The following is a 17,021-nucleotide window of genomic DNA, read 5'->3' on the forward strand; positions in this document are numbered from 1 at the left end:
GTAGATTAACCGAAACTAACTTATTGATATCAATTTGATTGAATTGACTGATCAATCAGTTAATTCAATGATAATAGCGCCCCACTGGTATCCCTAATGCATAAAGCTCAGTCAGTATTGTGTGCTATAGTGGTATTAGGTTACCGGGTATCTTCATTTATTAAATCCGTTTTCTCTGACCAAACACAGTTAAACTGAACATAATGAAGCTCTGGTGCAGTTTGCTTAATGATTGCTCAGAGTCTCTGAAGTCTGAACCAAAAATATTCCAAGCATCTGTGCCGCGCATTCAGGAGAGGCGCTAGAGAGGAGGGAAGAGAAAAAAAGAAGGAGGGAGGAAAAAGTATGTGCAGTGCAGGGAGAGAGGTGGTGCAATTGTGCAAAGTGAGTCAGGAGTGTTTTAGTGGGGCGACAGTGTGGAGGTGACAGCGGAGAATGGAGAGGCGAGCTTTGAGCGAGGAGAACCCGCTCGGTCCTTCCCTTCTGGAGCCAGTGTGCTGAAAGACACCGGGAGGAATAAGTTGGGGGGCAAAGGAAAGGAATGGCTGATCCTCTGCGGAGGACTTTATTAGCGAAACTCCGGGGGAAGAAGTCCAAGAAAGGAGCGACGCTCGGCGGTGGATACGGCTGCGCTGCTGCGGCGAACGGGGGCCGAGAAGGTAAAGAAAAAGTTTTGCAACCGCAGCGAGACTCCGACATACCTCGCCCGGTAGTTTTTCTCACAGGGCTGGATTTCACGACAGAAAGAATGAGCACATACGAGAATTATGTTGAGGGAGCGATGGTGGAAACAGGGGGGGTTCTAATAGTCTCAGAGAGTCGCGCAGCAGAGCTGACTGGATCGCGCACCCTGGAGCCGAGCTGCGGGGGCAGGGTTCGCGTTAATGAGGGGCTCCTGGGGGTCCCGCTTCAAAGAGACGTGCAGTTCGAGGGAATCGCGTCAAGGGAGAGAGACAGGAGCACCAAGGGGAGCGGATCCGCTGACAAAATCACGGAGGGAATCCCGCTCGGGCGACCGCATGTTCAGAGAAAACACATCGTGTCTGTGCCGAGGCAATGCAGGGTTGGAGATTCAATCGGGTTTGGGGACAATTCAAATAATGTTTTATACCAAACGCAGGTACAAGCGCATTCACGGGTCAATAATCCAGCCGAGGGCCGGGTTACTGCCTCTGATAGTGAAGGGACGCAGCACATGGCAGCCACTGTAGTAGCTGTACAGGAAAACAACGACAACTGGAGTTTTGACAGCGGCCCATCTTTGGAGACAAATTCGCCAAATTGCGCAGCACTTGTCTATCCAAAGTGCATGTCAAGGAAAACTGAAGAAAACCTGCTAATCAGAAGCATTGAAAGTTATGGGCCTGACAATGCAGGGGACATTAAAAGGACGGCGGGCGGGCCTCAGAGCCCAACTTTTTTCCCTACAGAGTTACAAATTGGCAACCTTAAAATGACATCTCTGTGCGCCACAAAGGGGACTCTTAGATATCCTGTAGAAAGTGAAGATGATGATTATTATGATAACGAAATCCTGCCCTTTTATGAAACAGTTACACCAAAAACAGATGAGGATAGAGCAGAGGCAGCAGAACCTGCTTCGGATAAAGGGCACATGGATAACAGTAACAGTGCCCAGGAAACAGACAGGCTTAGGAACCAGCTGCAAGAGGCTTATTATCTTCTTATCAATGCTATGAATGACATCAATCTTGATGTCCAGCAGATTAATGGTGGTTTAGCTGAGCAGCAGGCCACTTCCTCCTGTAGTAGCCACTCCAGGGACAGCCTGTGCTCTAGGCTGTCTGTCAAAAACATGGACAGTGACTCATGGTCTTCAGGAGGTGACCACAGCCCTCAACAGGTGTCTGACACCGACTCAATTCTGCTTTGCCTCACTGGAAGTTTACAGTCGCAGGCAAGGCTCAACAGCAAGAGCATGACCAACCTGTCAGTGACCACAAAACCCACATTACTGCGCTCTGCTAGTGATGGAGCTCTTAGATATCGAGGCAGACCCTCAGCCTGTATTCAAGCCCCTGGGATGCAGAATACAGACGTGTGTGATGATAATGAAGCGACTGAGACGCATAAGGCTGAAGGGGCTGAGCTGTTTGAACCCCAGGTTCTTTGCGGTGCCATCAATGCTGGGGGTGAGGAAGACAATGAGAGCAGCGGCTCAGCCAACAGCCTCACGGGCTCCTCGGACAGCAACACTGAGGCGGCGGCATATCAGGGTCCGGACAGTGAGAAGAAGCTGAGTGAAGCCCGCACACAGGCGGCCTGTCCTGTCAACAAAGCTCACGGTGTTACTGTCAACAAGATGCAAGAGTGGATGCACAAGGGTCGCCTACTGTCGTCTGAGATGAAGCAGCGCATCGAGGGCTCAGCTGTGCCCCGTGGTCCGGTCCAAAGCCAGAACTGGACCTGCCCTCAGGCTAACCTTGCGGGATGTAAACCAGGGGTCCAGATATCCAGCCAAGGCAGTAAATCTTTCAAGCCCAAGTCACCTACAATCAAGTCACTACAACAGCAGCAGCCAGGTAGGAGGGCTACACGGTATCGCCTCAACTCCAGGGGATCCTCTAAATCAGAGACCTCTCACCCTTCTTCCTCCCTTCTGATTATTGTCATCCTCCTCCACTCATAGTAAACTCCGTCTGGTGGGGGTCCACTCTGCACTCCTCCTCCTCTGGATGCAAAGCAAAGGGACGAGACACCTCAGACCTCTTGCTTTCCTTTTATGATACTCTAACTGGTGGCGGGTTCTATTCTTCACACTAATTTAGGTGCATTTTAACACGAAATTAATAGCACATCGGGCCGTAAATGGGATTACTCACAGTGTAGTTCAGTAACAACTAACTCACTCTTCTATTAGAGCTTTCTTTGTGGTGTTGGTGGTGGGCGGTGTGTATGGAAACAACTGTTCAAAATCCTGTTCTGCTTGTGTTTTGGTGTTCTGTTTGTGATGAGGGGTAAAATTATGAAAACATCTGTAACTTGAAACCAGTGATGGAAACACATGACTTGTTATTATCATCTATGTGCTGCATTGGGTCTGTCAAGGTGTTTTGAACAAAACTTTAATGCCTAGATGGTATATTATAGTGAATTATATATTATATAATTATATTATTATATATTTTTTTTCAGCAGACAGTTTTCTGATTGTTTTTCACATGTGGAAGTTAAAGTTCATGGATTTATCATCTATGCTCGCTCAAGAATTGAGATAGAAAGTTTTGGACCTCAGATAGAGTAACATTTGAAAAGCTTTGGATGTAGTGTTATAAAATGAAATGTGAATTTCAGCCATTCTGATTTGATTTAACTGCAACGAGACAGTTAGTCGATCTTATCTAAACATTCAGAAATCGTGTGGAGATCATTTGTTATATAGAATATGGAAATGGGCTCACTTTAGGGATCAAAATCTCACCATCCATTTTGATACCAGCAGTTTTTCCTTAAGTAGTTTTGTAATAGTTGGGGAACATGCATATATGTGAGTACCAGCATGCCTGTGAGTTGCTCTGACATAGTTTACCACAGTGAGTGGATCATCTGCCATGTGCGCAGCCTGTTATTGACCGTCAGTGTGCTGAAATCCAAGAATTAGAGGGATCTGATGTTGGTGGCAGAGGGCATCTTATTTAACTTCTTGCCAGTGTTGGCTTATTACAACTCCAACTTTACAGCTCTGTCCCTTCCTGCCTTTTGGTTAAAATAAAGTCAGAACCTGGTAGAAGTTTGTTTCCATGCGTCCCTTAATTCTCTTTCCCATTTTTCCCCCATTTCGCTCAGCTTCTCCTCCTCTCCCCATCCCCACAGAACTTTTCCACCACTGTAGCCAGAGGAATCCAAAGCAGGAGAGACACAACTGTTCTAATTTTCTGTGGTAGCGATGTGTGTGTGTGTGTGTGTTTGTTTAAGGAGGAGGGGGGTTTCTCCCCAGTCATTTTCTGTGGTAACTTGCATTTTAAAGGGACTTTGTCTTAAATTTTTTAGATGCCGTTCCTGTTGTTTAACTTGTTTGCGTTGTGTCACTTAATTCTTCACCATGACTGAACAAAATGAAGGGTGATTAAGTATTTATTAAGGTCAGACCTTGGCTTAGTTTGCCACTGTGGGCCTCTCAGCACCTTACAAAGAGCCATTTAACATTTTTTTTAAAAAGCTTTCCAAAGCTCCACTGAATGGTTTGGGTTAAACCTCCTCATTGAGTTTATGGGTCACTTTTGATTTGAGCAATGTTTAGACATTTAAAAATAGACATCCTCTTCCCCTTGTATGTTTTAAGGAAGATAAACATCACTCTATCGTCATAGTAGAACATATTAAAGGATAAGACCGTTTTTTTGACATTGGGCCCTTGATTTCACATTATAACATGATGTTCTACTCACCCCTGCTTGTTGTTGAACATTTGGAGCTGTTCCGAAGATATTCGCGAGGCGTCTGGCTGCTCTCTTGAGATATTCGGCCATGAAACGGTTTCCTATGGGCAAGCTTATACAGGCACAAACTATGCTGTTTATAATTTATTAATTACTGTACACTAGCACTGATAACGTGGAGGTGCGTCGCTTACTTAAAAAAATCCGGGTTACTGTAATTTTGATTTTTTTGTCGTAAAGTGGGTGTTACTGACGTCCTCGTCGTGCTACTGCCACAGACAGCCCACAGACCTGCTGCCTATTTATTCATTCGGCTAAAATTCAAAATTAGTAACCCGGATTTTTTTAAGTAAGCGACGCACCTCCACGTTATCAGTGCTAGTGTAGAGTAATTAATAAATTATAAACAGCATAGTTTGTGCCTGTATAAGCTTGCCCATAGGAAACCGTTTCATGGCCGAATATCTCAAGAGAGCAGCCAGACGCCTCGCGAATATCTTCGGAACAGCTCCAAATGTTCAACAACAAGCAGGGGTGAGTAGAACATCATGTTATAATGTGAAATCAAGGGCCCAATGTCAAAAAACCGGTCTTATCCTTTAATTTTTTTTAGACTGGAGCAGATTTCTTTCTGTCCTGCTTTGTCCTTCACTGTTTATAAAACAATATATCAGTACTGGGTATCTGTCATTATGTGTGGCTGAGGGACATTGTACAGCTGAGCGTACATATGCACATCTCCACTGTGCATGTACATGTTTGTCTTTGCAGGTAGAGAATTTGGAGTTTTGTTGTGTTTCGGTGTACTGGAGCAGTGTGCGTGCCAGCAGGCATGCATTACCCAGGCGTCATATTTTGGCCAGACCTGAACTTTGGAGTGATGTGTTAACCAAGCTTCATGTTGAGACTGAGCCAAATTTACCAGAAATGGGGAGATCTAAAGAGTCACTTCTTAGCAACTTCTCAAAGATAAGGAATCTTCTGTGGTAGGATGGGTCTTTCCAAGTCCCACCCTGTTTAGACTTAGAGAGATTCCTTCCTTGCATATGAAAAGGGCAAAATGGATATCCTATTCAGAGCATCTTCTATTTAATGTCTTTTATGTAGTTTGTTGTATGGAGAGTTGCCTGTTTGAATATATCTTGTTTGACACCCAATATATTTCCCTAACTGTGAAGCCAACCCTTTAAAAACATGCCCAACATGAAGGTAAAGATGGGTTAACTTCATTCATCATTGCTCAACATTTTGATTACATTAATTCTTGCTGATTTAGTGGATTCAAGCTTGAGTCGCGAGTGCAGGTGTAATGTAATACTGCAGTCAAATCCTGCCAGAATGCTGTGGCATTTGGTTTATGCATGGTGCCAAAAAACTTTGTTACTTAGCTGCTGAGTTAGTTTTGTTTTTCCCCTTTTCACATAAACACACGACTGAGGGTGGGGGTACGATGATTTGTCATGTCTTGTGTGTCTGTACCTGGACAGATTTATGGAGGAGAGTCGCTCTAAAGGCGGATCAGGTGATGAAGGAGAAACTTGAGGCATCAGGGTTTACACTAGGATGGTTTTACAAGATGTGTGAGTCACCTGATGGTGTGTGCAAAGAGTGGGGCAAATACGAGAACGTTACTGATCATTGCTTATCACATGGAAATTTTATGGACTGTAGAGTTTTTTTAGTGTTATTTTTCAAAGCTGTTTATTAACTTGTAGTTATTTCAGTGTTTAAGGCCTAATTGGTCCATGCTGTGTGCCCATGTGCCTTCTTTACACATTTTATTTAAAAAAAGACACATTTACTTGGGACAAAAGAGCTGCAACACGGAAAAGAATTTGGGTTTCAAGCCAACGTTTTGAGAATGAAGTGGTGATGGCATTACAGGCAGGGCTGCCAGGATGCCTCAGTGGGATGCAAGTGTTGACATGTGATGTAACCCCGAGCGATCCCATCCCTGCCCTGGTGTAAAAAGAAAAATCTACACTGAGGATCCTCATTAGCATATGAATGAGTGTCAATGGGAATGTATGGCACACAGCAAAAGATTCCCTCTGAAGGGGACTCAGAAACTATACACAACAAAGTTTTGTCTGTATGGTGGAAAACTAACTGGTGTGTGCTTTGCTCTTATCAAAAGAGGAGCCTCTATGAAGAAAGGGGAATTTGGGAAAGTATCTAAAAGCCTATGGGAAAGTGGATGGAGTCTGTTGTTTTAGCAGAGAAAAAGGTTTAACCACTCACAGGATTTACAGATGAATATAACTGGGTTTACTCTCAGACTCACATGGCACAGGTCCACACCAGTACAAGTTTTTTTTTTCTTGATAACTTTACAAACGATAACAGCCACCTCTGCCTTTCTCTCTTCTTCTTTTAATCTTCTCACAAAGATGTTGAGCCCTTTATTATGTGCTCTGGCCATCTGTTAGCTTCAGGTCAGCGGTGTGAGTTGTCCTAAACACATTGTCTTCACACCATGATGGCACAGACAGACAGACAGACAGACTGTGTTAGCTCCAGTGTGAACATTAGAATCGACTCGGTCTACTTTTGTGCTCTGCATTGGGTTTATATGCTCTGAATGGGTTCTGGGGATGGAGATGTTATGTTATGATCACATTCCGTACTGGTCTCCTGCAAACTTATTGGCTTTCATTTCAGGCATTTGCAATTGCCCAGATTTTGTACATATTAGGCATTCGCTTAATGGAGAACACTGCAGGCCCTGAAAAAGGCTGTTTGGATGTTTTGCCCAACTCTGGTTGTAATACTTAAGTATCATGCTTATTTTTAGAATACTCATTTTGAAATGAAAGGATCATCTGAATTCATTAGGCTAGTTTTTTTTACACCATCCACAAGTTTCCAAATTTTTCTTCCATGGATAGTTTTTAATCTCTTAAATGTTCTGTTTTTTCTCTGTTTGTCTTTAAAATGTATTTTTGATCATGTACTTTAGTTACACGTTTAGTCCCACAAATTTTTCTTATTTAAGGGTTATTTCTAAGAAGGCAGACAGGGAAATTCCATTGTCTGTTTTTCATCAGGTTCAATATTATGCTCTGCAAAAATGACTTCCTGTCATGAACGGCTCAGAGGAGCACGAGAGTGTATAAATGCTTTGATATTTCACAGGAGTAAAAAGGGCCAAAAACTCACTGTTTAAGCCCAAGCGGTGGTCTGATGTTTGTTTGGGAAGCTGCTGCTCCTGTGAAGGAGTGTGACACTGGAGGGAGACAGCAGTGAGGCTGTAAATGTGGAGCTGTGGTCTGGAATGCTGTTCTTGTCGGAACACGCTTCCTTTTCCAGTTATGAAAGACCCCTTCAAGAAGACGGCATGTAGACATCAGCTCCATGTAGTACTATCTCTCCTCTCTACTTATTTTTGTTTTTGCGGTTGTTACTCTCTCCCAGAACTATCCTCCAAACTGATATCTTGCTTTATTGAATCAAACATCGACTGTTGCCTGCAGCTTACTTTAATCCTCACCCCTCCTCAGTGAAGTTTTGAAAAAAATAAGGCTAAAAAGATTTTAAAAAAAGGCTTTTTAGCTTAACTTGCTGTCTTGGCACAAACTTTAAACCCAGTGTCCTTTAAATGTCAGTAACTACTATAGTTAGTGTTACATTTCTTTTGTAAGACAAATCTCTTGTAGACTAGTTTACAAAGAAAACACATTTTCTATTTTGCTGTAATTTCTTTAGGTATCTCCTTTTATGATTTAAGTAAAGAGACTGCTTGTTCATTGTTGAAAGAGTTATATGGCACTGCCAGGCCAGAACAGATGAAAACAAACCAGAGCAGATTATTACAGCCTGGCAGCTCCAGCCCACACAGTAACTCATGGGACTCTATAAACCACCAGAAATATTGTAGGTTTCTCCCTTCTCTCTGCAAACTTCTAAATGTACTGAGCTCCAGGCCCTCAAACTGCTCTAATCCAGGCTAATGCAAACATGCCGCTGTTCAGGTCAGGCAAACATGATTCTGACTGGAAATCCTCTGTAAATTAAACCAAACAGAGAAGTCGAAATACACTGACAGGATGTCAGTGTTGCTGTTATTATTAAACTCAAAGGAAGCAGAAGACAGGGTTGTTTTTAAACGGTTGGGATTAGGAAAGCCTTTTTCTTGCTGCTGAAAGCTGATTTTTACTGCAGACTAGCAAACGTCTGAAACAGGGATGCAAGGGAGTGGGATCCCAAACAAAATCAGTTTCATTAAACTTGTTGTTATAGTGTGAATGGTGGATCACTGATAGAGCTGATTTTTAAGTTTAAGTTCTGAGATTTAAGCATTCCTGTGAGTCGCTGTTCAGAGAGGCTTTTGACCTCAAGACGCTGATCTCTTCTCTGTCCTTGTGTCATTTTCAGGCTTTTATGATTAAAAGCAGCTGAGTAGAAAAGAAATGATCTCAATCTCAAACTACTGAGTAGAAGTTCTTTAAATCTTTACCCCAGTTCTCTGTCAGGCCTCTCTGCATTCCAAATGCTAGAATACAAGCATTGGGGTTTATTCTGATTCTTTCACATTTTTTTTTTGGTCACAATCACTCATATACTGGAACTCTTGTGTCAAACGTTGACTTCTGCAAAGTGAAAATATCCCCAGGTATGTAATTTGCCTAACATGTGTGAAAATGTATTTCCTTAAGGAGAGGATAAGTTATCATTAGAGCTTGTGGAGGGCCTCGTGTGAAAGCTGGTGGGGAACAAAACAGTTTGTACAAGTCAGAGCAAGACTTCAGCACACACATGCACATCGTTGTTTTTATCTGTCTGCATCTGCTATCTAATCGAAGCACTTTTCGGCAATTCTTTTGGACATTAAGTGACCGTACACATGAGTACATCTCTAATTTTTAACTGTGCACATATTATCACTGACTGCCTCCCCCTTTCTTCTCTATTTTCTCAGCTGTACTGTCATTGGTTTCTTGTCCTTTTTTTCAAGCTGCTTCAGTGAAAGATATTTTGGGCTAAAAGCCTCAGTTTCCCCTTTGGAGTTTGGAGCCCACATTCTGAAGCTGATATAAAACGGGATGTCACTGAGGTGAAAGGGGGTTGTGGTAATGTGATTTAACAGCTCCATGATGATGTCCTTCCAAAAGTAATAAAACAGCATCAGTCAAATAAGACAAAGCCGAGACTAGCTTTTCTGTGACTTTAAAAGACAGATGAGAGAGAAAACAGATTTAAAAGGAAAAACTTATAAAACCGGAAGGCATTATTCATTGCTTCCATGCTTGTGGTTTCTTGATACAGATGTTTTCTTCGACTTGTCACGACATGGGTTGCCTTAGATTAAACACCAGTTTCTGTAATTCACTTCACATCAATGATTACTTAAATTAAGATGATCAAAATGATGATTAGCTGCTTTTTTTTTTTTTACATCAACCACATGATTTCAGTATTTCCTGCCACAATGATGTAAGGCTCACAGTTTCTTTCTCTCCACTGCTCCTTCAGCTTTCATAGAGAATGTCCATACCGCCTGCGCTAATGGCCGAGAGGTGAGCAGATTGAACGAGCCTTCGTCATGGAGGCCGCAGCTCACCACCATCACTGTTTCCAAGAAGCGCAACTGGCTGCAGCAGAGCTCCCAGGCAAAGAATCACTGCAGCAAGGAGGAGCTGCAGGGAATGCTGGGAGTTGAAGAAGAAGGCTCTCAACCACCTCCTCCTCCCAGTCCCTCACTGGACCACCTGAGACCCGCTGGGGGAGCACTGCCACGGCCGGTCCGCCTGCAGTTGCCTCAGGTTAGCTTCTCCTTACAAGGAGGGCGTTTAAGTTTGGAAGATGCTTTTAAATGACTCTGCAGCCAGCAGCCAGTTGGCTTAGTGCAGGTTTAAGACCAAAAACAGATACAACAGCGTGACACTTTTTCTTCTAAATCTTGACAAGAATAGAAAATGACCATGTGTACACAAAAAATGGGAAAAGAAACAGTGGGTTTAATCGTGTCTCTGCATTTCTTGCTTTAGGTGAGTGTTGGTCTAATGAAGGTGTCCCCTCATCCTCGGAGCATGGACCCAGCTGAAGAGAACGATGCAGACGATGAGGGAGAGATTTGGTACAACCCGATTCCAGAGGACGACGAACCAGAGCCTTCTCGCCGACCCTCTAATCGGCTACTCGTCCCACCCCGACTGGAGCCCCAGAGGAGGCCGAGCAGAGGAGGGGATGTCGGCCAGGCCAGCAGGGCTCAGGAGGGATCCAGCGGAGTTGGGCCAGAGGCACTTGTGGAAAGCCTCTGCAGCGGTTCAGGGGATGTGAGTCAGGGGAATACTGCACATTCCATAGAGGCACTACATCTGCACAGACAGATGCTCGCGTGCAAACCCCAGGAGGAGGGGGGCCCTTCTACGAGCAGACCAACAGGTGAGAGTTTGTTTCTCCTGCAGTTTTTGTCTACGTTGTCATTCACGCTTTCTCCTTATTAAATTGGGCTTGGTTGATTGTTTGTCTATGTCAGTCACTCTCAGCAAATTTTTGTGGTGGTGCATACCTTGAACACTGCTTGCAGCCAGTGTTGACAACAATTCCAATCAACAGGCTTATTTAGCTCTACCCACAAGTGTTAGTTTCTTAAAAAGCCACTCACACCTTTTTACCCTCTTAAAAAATAGCCCCTTTTATATCTTTAACTGAGAAACAACAATTTCAAAAATGTTGTGAGGAGCAACAGAGCATGGATTGGTCTTCCAGGACAGACAGATGCACTCACCTGTCACGCCTGTCTAATCATATCCCTCTATATCAGCGTCCCTCACGGGTTAACCTCAGACACGAGATAGAGGGAATTCTGAAGTGTCGTCTCTGAGAGGAAAGAATATCCCTTTACTTGTAAATTCAGCTCACACGAAAGGCTGTGATCTTTGTAAATTAGTTTATCTTCAGGGCTTTTATCCGAATTGAGCTAGAAGTCCTCTCTCTTTAGGCTCATTAAAACAGCACAGAAGTTTCATAACAGATTCATGATTCACCTGTAGAGTTTAAGCAGAACTCATAGAGCTATCGTTTCCCTTTCTGGGCTTCTTATTTACTCGTATGCCTGATAGCAACGACAGAATGATGACAGCCAGCACACGCCTGCCTGTCTCTTTTTTTTCCCGAACTTCCGACTTTTTGTTCTCTGTGATGTGGCAACATGGTAGTTTGAGCCATTTGGCACATCTTGAAGTGAGCCTATAATTACAACACTTTTCTGTAGCACGCAACAGCCATTTCAAGTTGTATGAGCACAAAGCCCGACTGAATACTTTGGTTAATACTTGAGCTGTTATGTTCACAGCAGCAGTTTTACAGCAGGAACTGAGGGCTTGAAGTGAATTCAGTCTTAACTTTTCATCACAGAGGCTCCAGCCTCTCAGAGTTGAAACGACAGCAACTGAGACGTCAAACTTCTTGAAACTGCCATTTTTCAGTGTTTTAAAACATTTATGTGATGTAACGCTGTATTCTGAATACAGTCTCAGTGGAAAAGTGTTGCATTACCCCGCAAACAAATCTACCCTTGACCAGAACGTGTTTTGATTGGCAGCTGATACACATTCTTTATCCTCATTGACTGGCTTCAAATTCCTGGCTCTCTCTGACATCACGAGTGGCTCAATAAAACTGCCCGCCCTGATAGACTTTCCGTGTAGGATTAGGATTAAACAAGTCCCGAATGAGTCTCATTGTACCGGCCCAGGAAAGGCACTAATCATGCAGCACAGAGCTAATTAAATTCATGCTATTTCTAGGCGTAGCGTTTGAGAGGTTACAGACCTATTTTACAGTCCGGATGAAATTTGCTCGTATCTTTCATGCAGGGTGAGCATATGAGTGATCATAACTGGAGGCTGGAGTTGCTTGTTCAGCAGGTTTGAAAGAGAGGAAATCTTTTTTTCCAGCTATTCTGAACAGAAAAGTCCTTTTTTTAATAAGTTTTCAGAGGTGTCACGTTATTTCAGACATCATTCATTTTCTCTCAGCTTTCTACTATTCGGAGACTTGCCTCATTTACATCCTGTAATAAAAATCTGTTTTCCATGAGCAGTCAGTAGCAGGTCTGTGATACTGGCTCTTTGCTGTGAAATCCTTTTGCCTCCTACTCCGGAACTGCCTCCCTCCGTGCTGTATGTTGACTTTGCAATTGATTCCTGTGGGTTTGGTGACGCCATCCCACACTCCACTGCACCAAAAAAAGAGCAACTGGCCCGGCTACGTGTCATCAACACTCATTACTGGTTGTTTGGAGCAAAGCGAACCGCAGTGTCCACTGTATCCACAATAAACAGGGTTGCCTTCAGCTTTATTTATAAACCGCCTCCACCTCTAGAATTTACTGTGTGCTTTAGGGTTAATGTTAACAGAGTTTGTGTTGACTGCAGAATGACACTCCTCTTCAAACTAGTGAGGAGTGTTGGGGGATGGTGAGCAGCAATGAATAGGACAGCAACCTGCTGTGGGCTGTCAGTTTAGCCATCCTTCAATTTCAGAATCAAGGCTTTTTGCATGTTTTTGCCAGTCAAAAAAGATGGCAGTCATGTCTTGCCCTGTTTAAACTCATAAACTAAAATACTGTCTCATGGGTTTTTAAACTATTAACACCAAGACACTTTGTGGTGTGTTTTAAATGTGAAATAAGTTTATTGTTTCTTATAATGCAAAATTATCGAGAAGTATCGGTAGTAGTTTCAGGAAATTGTTTTAAATATTAATTTTGCTCCTGGATATTGTGTCTCTGTGGGTGAATCACAGTGGGGGTTTTTTCTTGTTTTTTTTATCATAGATTACTTACAGTTGTTCCACATTTTGACTTTCTTGCGTCAAGATTGATAGCGCTCATATCTGCACAGTAATATGAAACCGAGCCGGCTGTCTATTTCTGTTTCCTGTCATCATCATAGACTTAGCTAAGCTAACAAACGGACCATTTTCATATTTACAGCACGGATGTTAGAGGGAACAAACAAAGGTATTAAACAGCTCCTTTAAAACATTACACTAATGTTCCAAAAAGTTTGACTCCAGTAAATGCATGTCAAATGTGCATAGATGTTTTTAGATTTTTGAATTTTAAAACGTTTTCTTCTCCCTCTTGGTTATCAACTTATTAGCCTCATTTTAGTTCAAAGTACACAAACTTTTTTTTCCCCAGGAATTTTTTTCTAGGAATGAAAAAGTTTCCTCAGAATTTTGGTTGTCTTGTTTCCTATTTGTATTTACAACTAATTTACTACTTCTTTATAAGTGAATACAAAGTTGTGAGAAGGATGTACTGTACTGAACCTCACATGAATTTGTTGTTAGCAACATTGAGAATGCCTCATAATGGGCTTCCTCTCCATATTTTCCAAATGCACCAACATACCTGAGGAGTCATGGCTTTTGATTCCGTCTTTGGCAAAGTCTTTAAAACAAAGAGTGCAGCCAAAGCATTGAAATATCGCTATTCTCATCCCATTCTTTCTGTCTTGTCTCTGATTCTCCATGAAAATGAGCCCATACAAACTAGGACTAAAAATTTAACAGGCTTATCATTGACTGACCATGAATAAGAGCATCTGCTGAATTAATGAAGCAGTGTAGATGTAGATGACTCTCTGTGACTATAGTTTTCCTCTGTCCGGCTGGCTGCTTCTTTTTCCCTCACCGGATACACTCCAGACTCCTCGTGTGCTGCCTATTGACTGACTTTTTGTCCATCTCAATGCTCTATTTGTATGGACTATAATGATTGATGGACTTTGGGGGTGGTGAGCTCAGCAGTGTGTTCCCAATCTCTTGTTCCCTTTCGAGCCTGTTTTGGGGAATCTGACTTGGCCAGTGCTCAAAAGGGGATAAAAGCTATTTCTGGGAGTTGTTTTGGTCACACTGGCTGTGGCATATGAGAGTCGGCCTGGGGTGATAAAGTTACAGGGAGTTCAAGCTTCTCAGTTCAAACCTGGAACCTAATCTTGGCTGAAGACTGCGTGGTTGAGTCTGGAGGAAGTCAACAACTCCGAGCAGCAACACTGTGTGAGCAGCACTTTAAATCCAGAAGAGATTCCTCAACTTATTGTTAAATGTGAAGTTCAGGTCACAGAGTTTTCTCACAGCATATTTTCTTTCTGGTCTGTTCAAAATGTCATCACAGCTGTAGAAGGCCCAAAAACGCATAATCTTTCTAAACAATTACAAGCCGTGAATGTATTTAAGGTCACAATTTACACCTAGTTAGTTGCACCAGGTTAGCTTACATAGCATTTGCTTTTCTCCCCCTGCATAAGAACTGTGAAAGAAAAAAGCAGACTTAAGGTTGAAACAGAGCCAGTGAAATGTTTTATTTAAAATAAAAGGTTTTTTTCATCAAAAAAATGCCACAGGCATGTTGCCTAATCCATTCTTACGTTGTTTCAAATAAGCCAAAATGTATATGTGTGTCATATTACTATGACATTGAATTGTATTGAAATAATAAGATATAACTTTTGCAAACTTAATTACTAAGATTTTCAATGCAGAAAAAGAAAAGAAAAAGTCACAAAGGTGGAATATTTGGTTCTCAAAGGTTGCTCAACCCCTCTTTTTCATGGGTTTGGTTAACCAAACCCTAACCCAAAAGAATTGAATGTTGCTCTGTATGTTGTGACCAGACAGAATTCTTTTCTTGTCTGTTTTTATAAAGGATGGCCTGGTATGTCTTTTTGCCACACAGAGAATAGAAGGTTATTTCTTTAGCTTTCAGAGAATTTGACCAGCTCTTATCACAGCTGGCATAGAGGCATGGTACACAGTGGACTGGTCCCAAGTCTTTCACAGGGCAAACACAGAGACAAATGAGACAGACAACCATACAGACTCACAAACACTCCTGCAACCAATTTAGAATCCCCAGTTGACCTAACCTTTTGCTCCAATAACATACATGTCTTTGGACTGTGGGAGAAAGTTGTAGTACACTGAGAGAACCCCACGCATGCGCAGGGAGAACATGCAAACTTCACAAAGAAAGGCCCCAGCAGAGATCTGAGCTGGGAACCGTCTCACCGGGGGGTAATAGTGCTAACCACAACAGCCACAGAGATACAGCTGCTTTATTTCAATCTACAACCTCCAACCCCATGCAGACAGCGTTGCCTCAACGTGTGTCCAACTGGTGATTGGAAAACTAATTCCAGCCTGACCCGCAGTGCTTCGCCTCACATGTCAGCACCTGGTTGTGACTGAGTGGCCTGTTGCTCTGCTTTACCTGACTAATCAGTACAAATCTCGTTCCCAGCTTTACAAATGTCCACTCTGATTGATCAATAGCGTGTTGAGCTGAAAAACACAGATTAAGTTTTCTGCGAAAGCACTAGATGACAAATTGAATTTCATGCTGATTTAGCAAGCAGCTTCAAGGACGTTTAATAAGCATGAGATTATATTTAAGATTTTTAAAAATTTATATTGCTATTCTATTCATTTTTAATTTGCGGTTGCTTAAGCTCTGTTATTCCAAGAAATGCACCTGGCAATAAACTCTTCACTGACTCTTGTTACTGATAAGACGATAAGATCATTTATTGCAGCGAGGAAGTTGGAGTGAGACTGTTGTCCATTATTATTAGCAGGGTGGTGGTGTTTGAGTCATGACAGTGCAGTGAGGCCAGTGTGGCTGCAGGCTGACCAGAATTAGCAGCCACTCTGCTGGTGGAGTTAAAGCAGGGCAGAAATGCCAGCAGCGGTATGAGAGTTCAGGAGGAGCACTTTGGCAGTACGCCATGTTATGCTAGAGAGAAGCACTCCATTCTCAGATATATTAGCAGGGGTTTTTGTAGCTATTGTAATGAAACGGCTGGGCTCCTGCAGCCCCTAAAGACCCTTGCAGTACCAAATGATTTAGAGCAAACAGGGGAGGCCGCAGCTCAAGGCTGGGTCCCGTCGACCGAGTGAGGAAACTACAGGACAAGCATGCCATTCACACTTTTATTTACTCTCCCCTTGTTTGTCAGCACGCCCTGGTGCTTTCTGTTTCTACATTTAACACACATTTGGCCGACATGCTTGTGCGTACACAGACATACAAGTGCTTTTACAGGGCCAATCAGTAACAGCAGATTATTGTCTCCCTCCAAGGCTTATCAGAGTTTGCTCAGCCTCGTTTTTGCTCTCTCTCTCACACACACACCCAGACACCCAGACACAAACTCACATTCTTGAAGAGCAGGCGCCTAATATCTGTTTTTATCTGATGACAGCACAGATTATTCGACTATTATTTACATGTTCGTGTTGGCTCGAGGGGCTATTTGTGGCCTGATAGAGGATCGTAGAAACAAATATTTGATAAGGATTTGAGTTTGTGCCTCACGTGCACTCACATACACCTTCCGTCTGCACCTGTCTGGTGCCAGCCCTGTGAAGAGCCCGGGTCATAAATTCCTCCCCTTTGTTAGGAGTTGTCACTGGCCGGGTGCCTGAGGGGGTGGCAGAGTCAGGGGGCGCATGGGTGTTCTTCTTTATGGAGGCATATTTACATGCATTCTCCCTTCGTGTAACAGTAATACGGTGTGTGCACGTGCATGTTTAAGTGTTGGGGGGTGGACACATTTACCAGGCTCAGGTGTCACCCAGTGGAATGCAGACCTTTTGCCCTTCTGACCC

At 43.0% G+C, this 17,021-nt stretch overlaps 1 protein-coding gene across 3 annotated transcripts in view; it reads left to right on the forward strand.

The window, feature by feature from the left end:
- Nucleotides 1-379: 379 nt before the first annotated feature.
- The window catches only part of syde2 (synapse defective 1, Rho GTPase, homolog 2 (C. elegans)), a 46,773-nt gene continuing 30,131 nt past the window's right edge, over nt 380-17,021 (forward strand). For 2 of the 3 annotated variants that reach the window (XM_075485870.1, XM_075485871.1), the window contains exons 1-3: nt 380-2,543; nt 9,873-10,162; nt 10,388-10,784. In XM_075485870.1, coding sequence (XP_075341985.1) covers nt 542-2,543; nt 9,873-10,162; nt 10,388-10,784 — 2,689 coding nt within the window. In that variant the 5' untranslated portion in view covers nt 380-541. The remainder of the gene's footprint in view (nt 2,544-9,872; nt 10,163-10,387; nt 10,785-17,021) is intronic. The other variant, XM_075485872.1, reaches the window with a different exon arrangement.

This window comes from Odontesthes bonariensis, chromosome 15 (genome assembly GCF_027942865.1).
Source record: "Odontesthes bonariensis isolate fOdoBon6 chromosome 15, fOdoBon6.hap1, whole genome shotgun sequence".
Classification (NCBI taxonomy): domain Eukaryota; kingdom Metazoa; phylum Chordata; class Actinopteri; order Atheriniformes; family Atherinopsidae; genus Odontesthes; species Odontesthes bonariensis.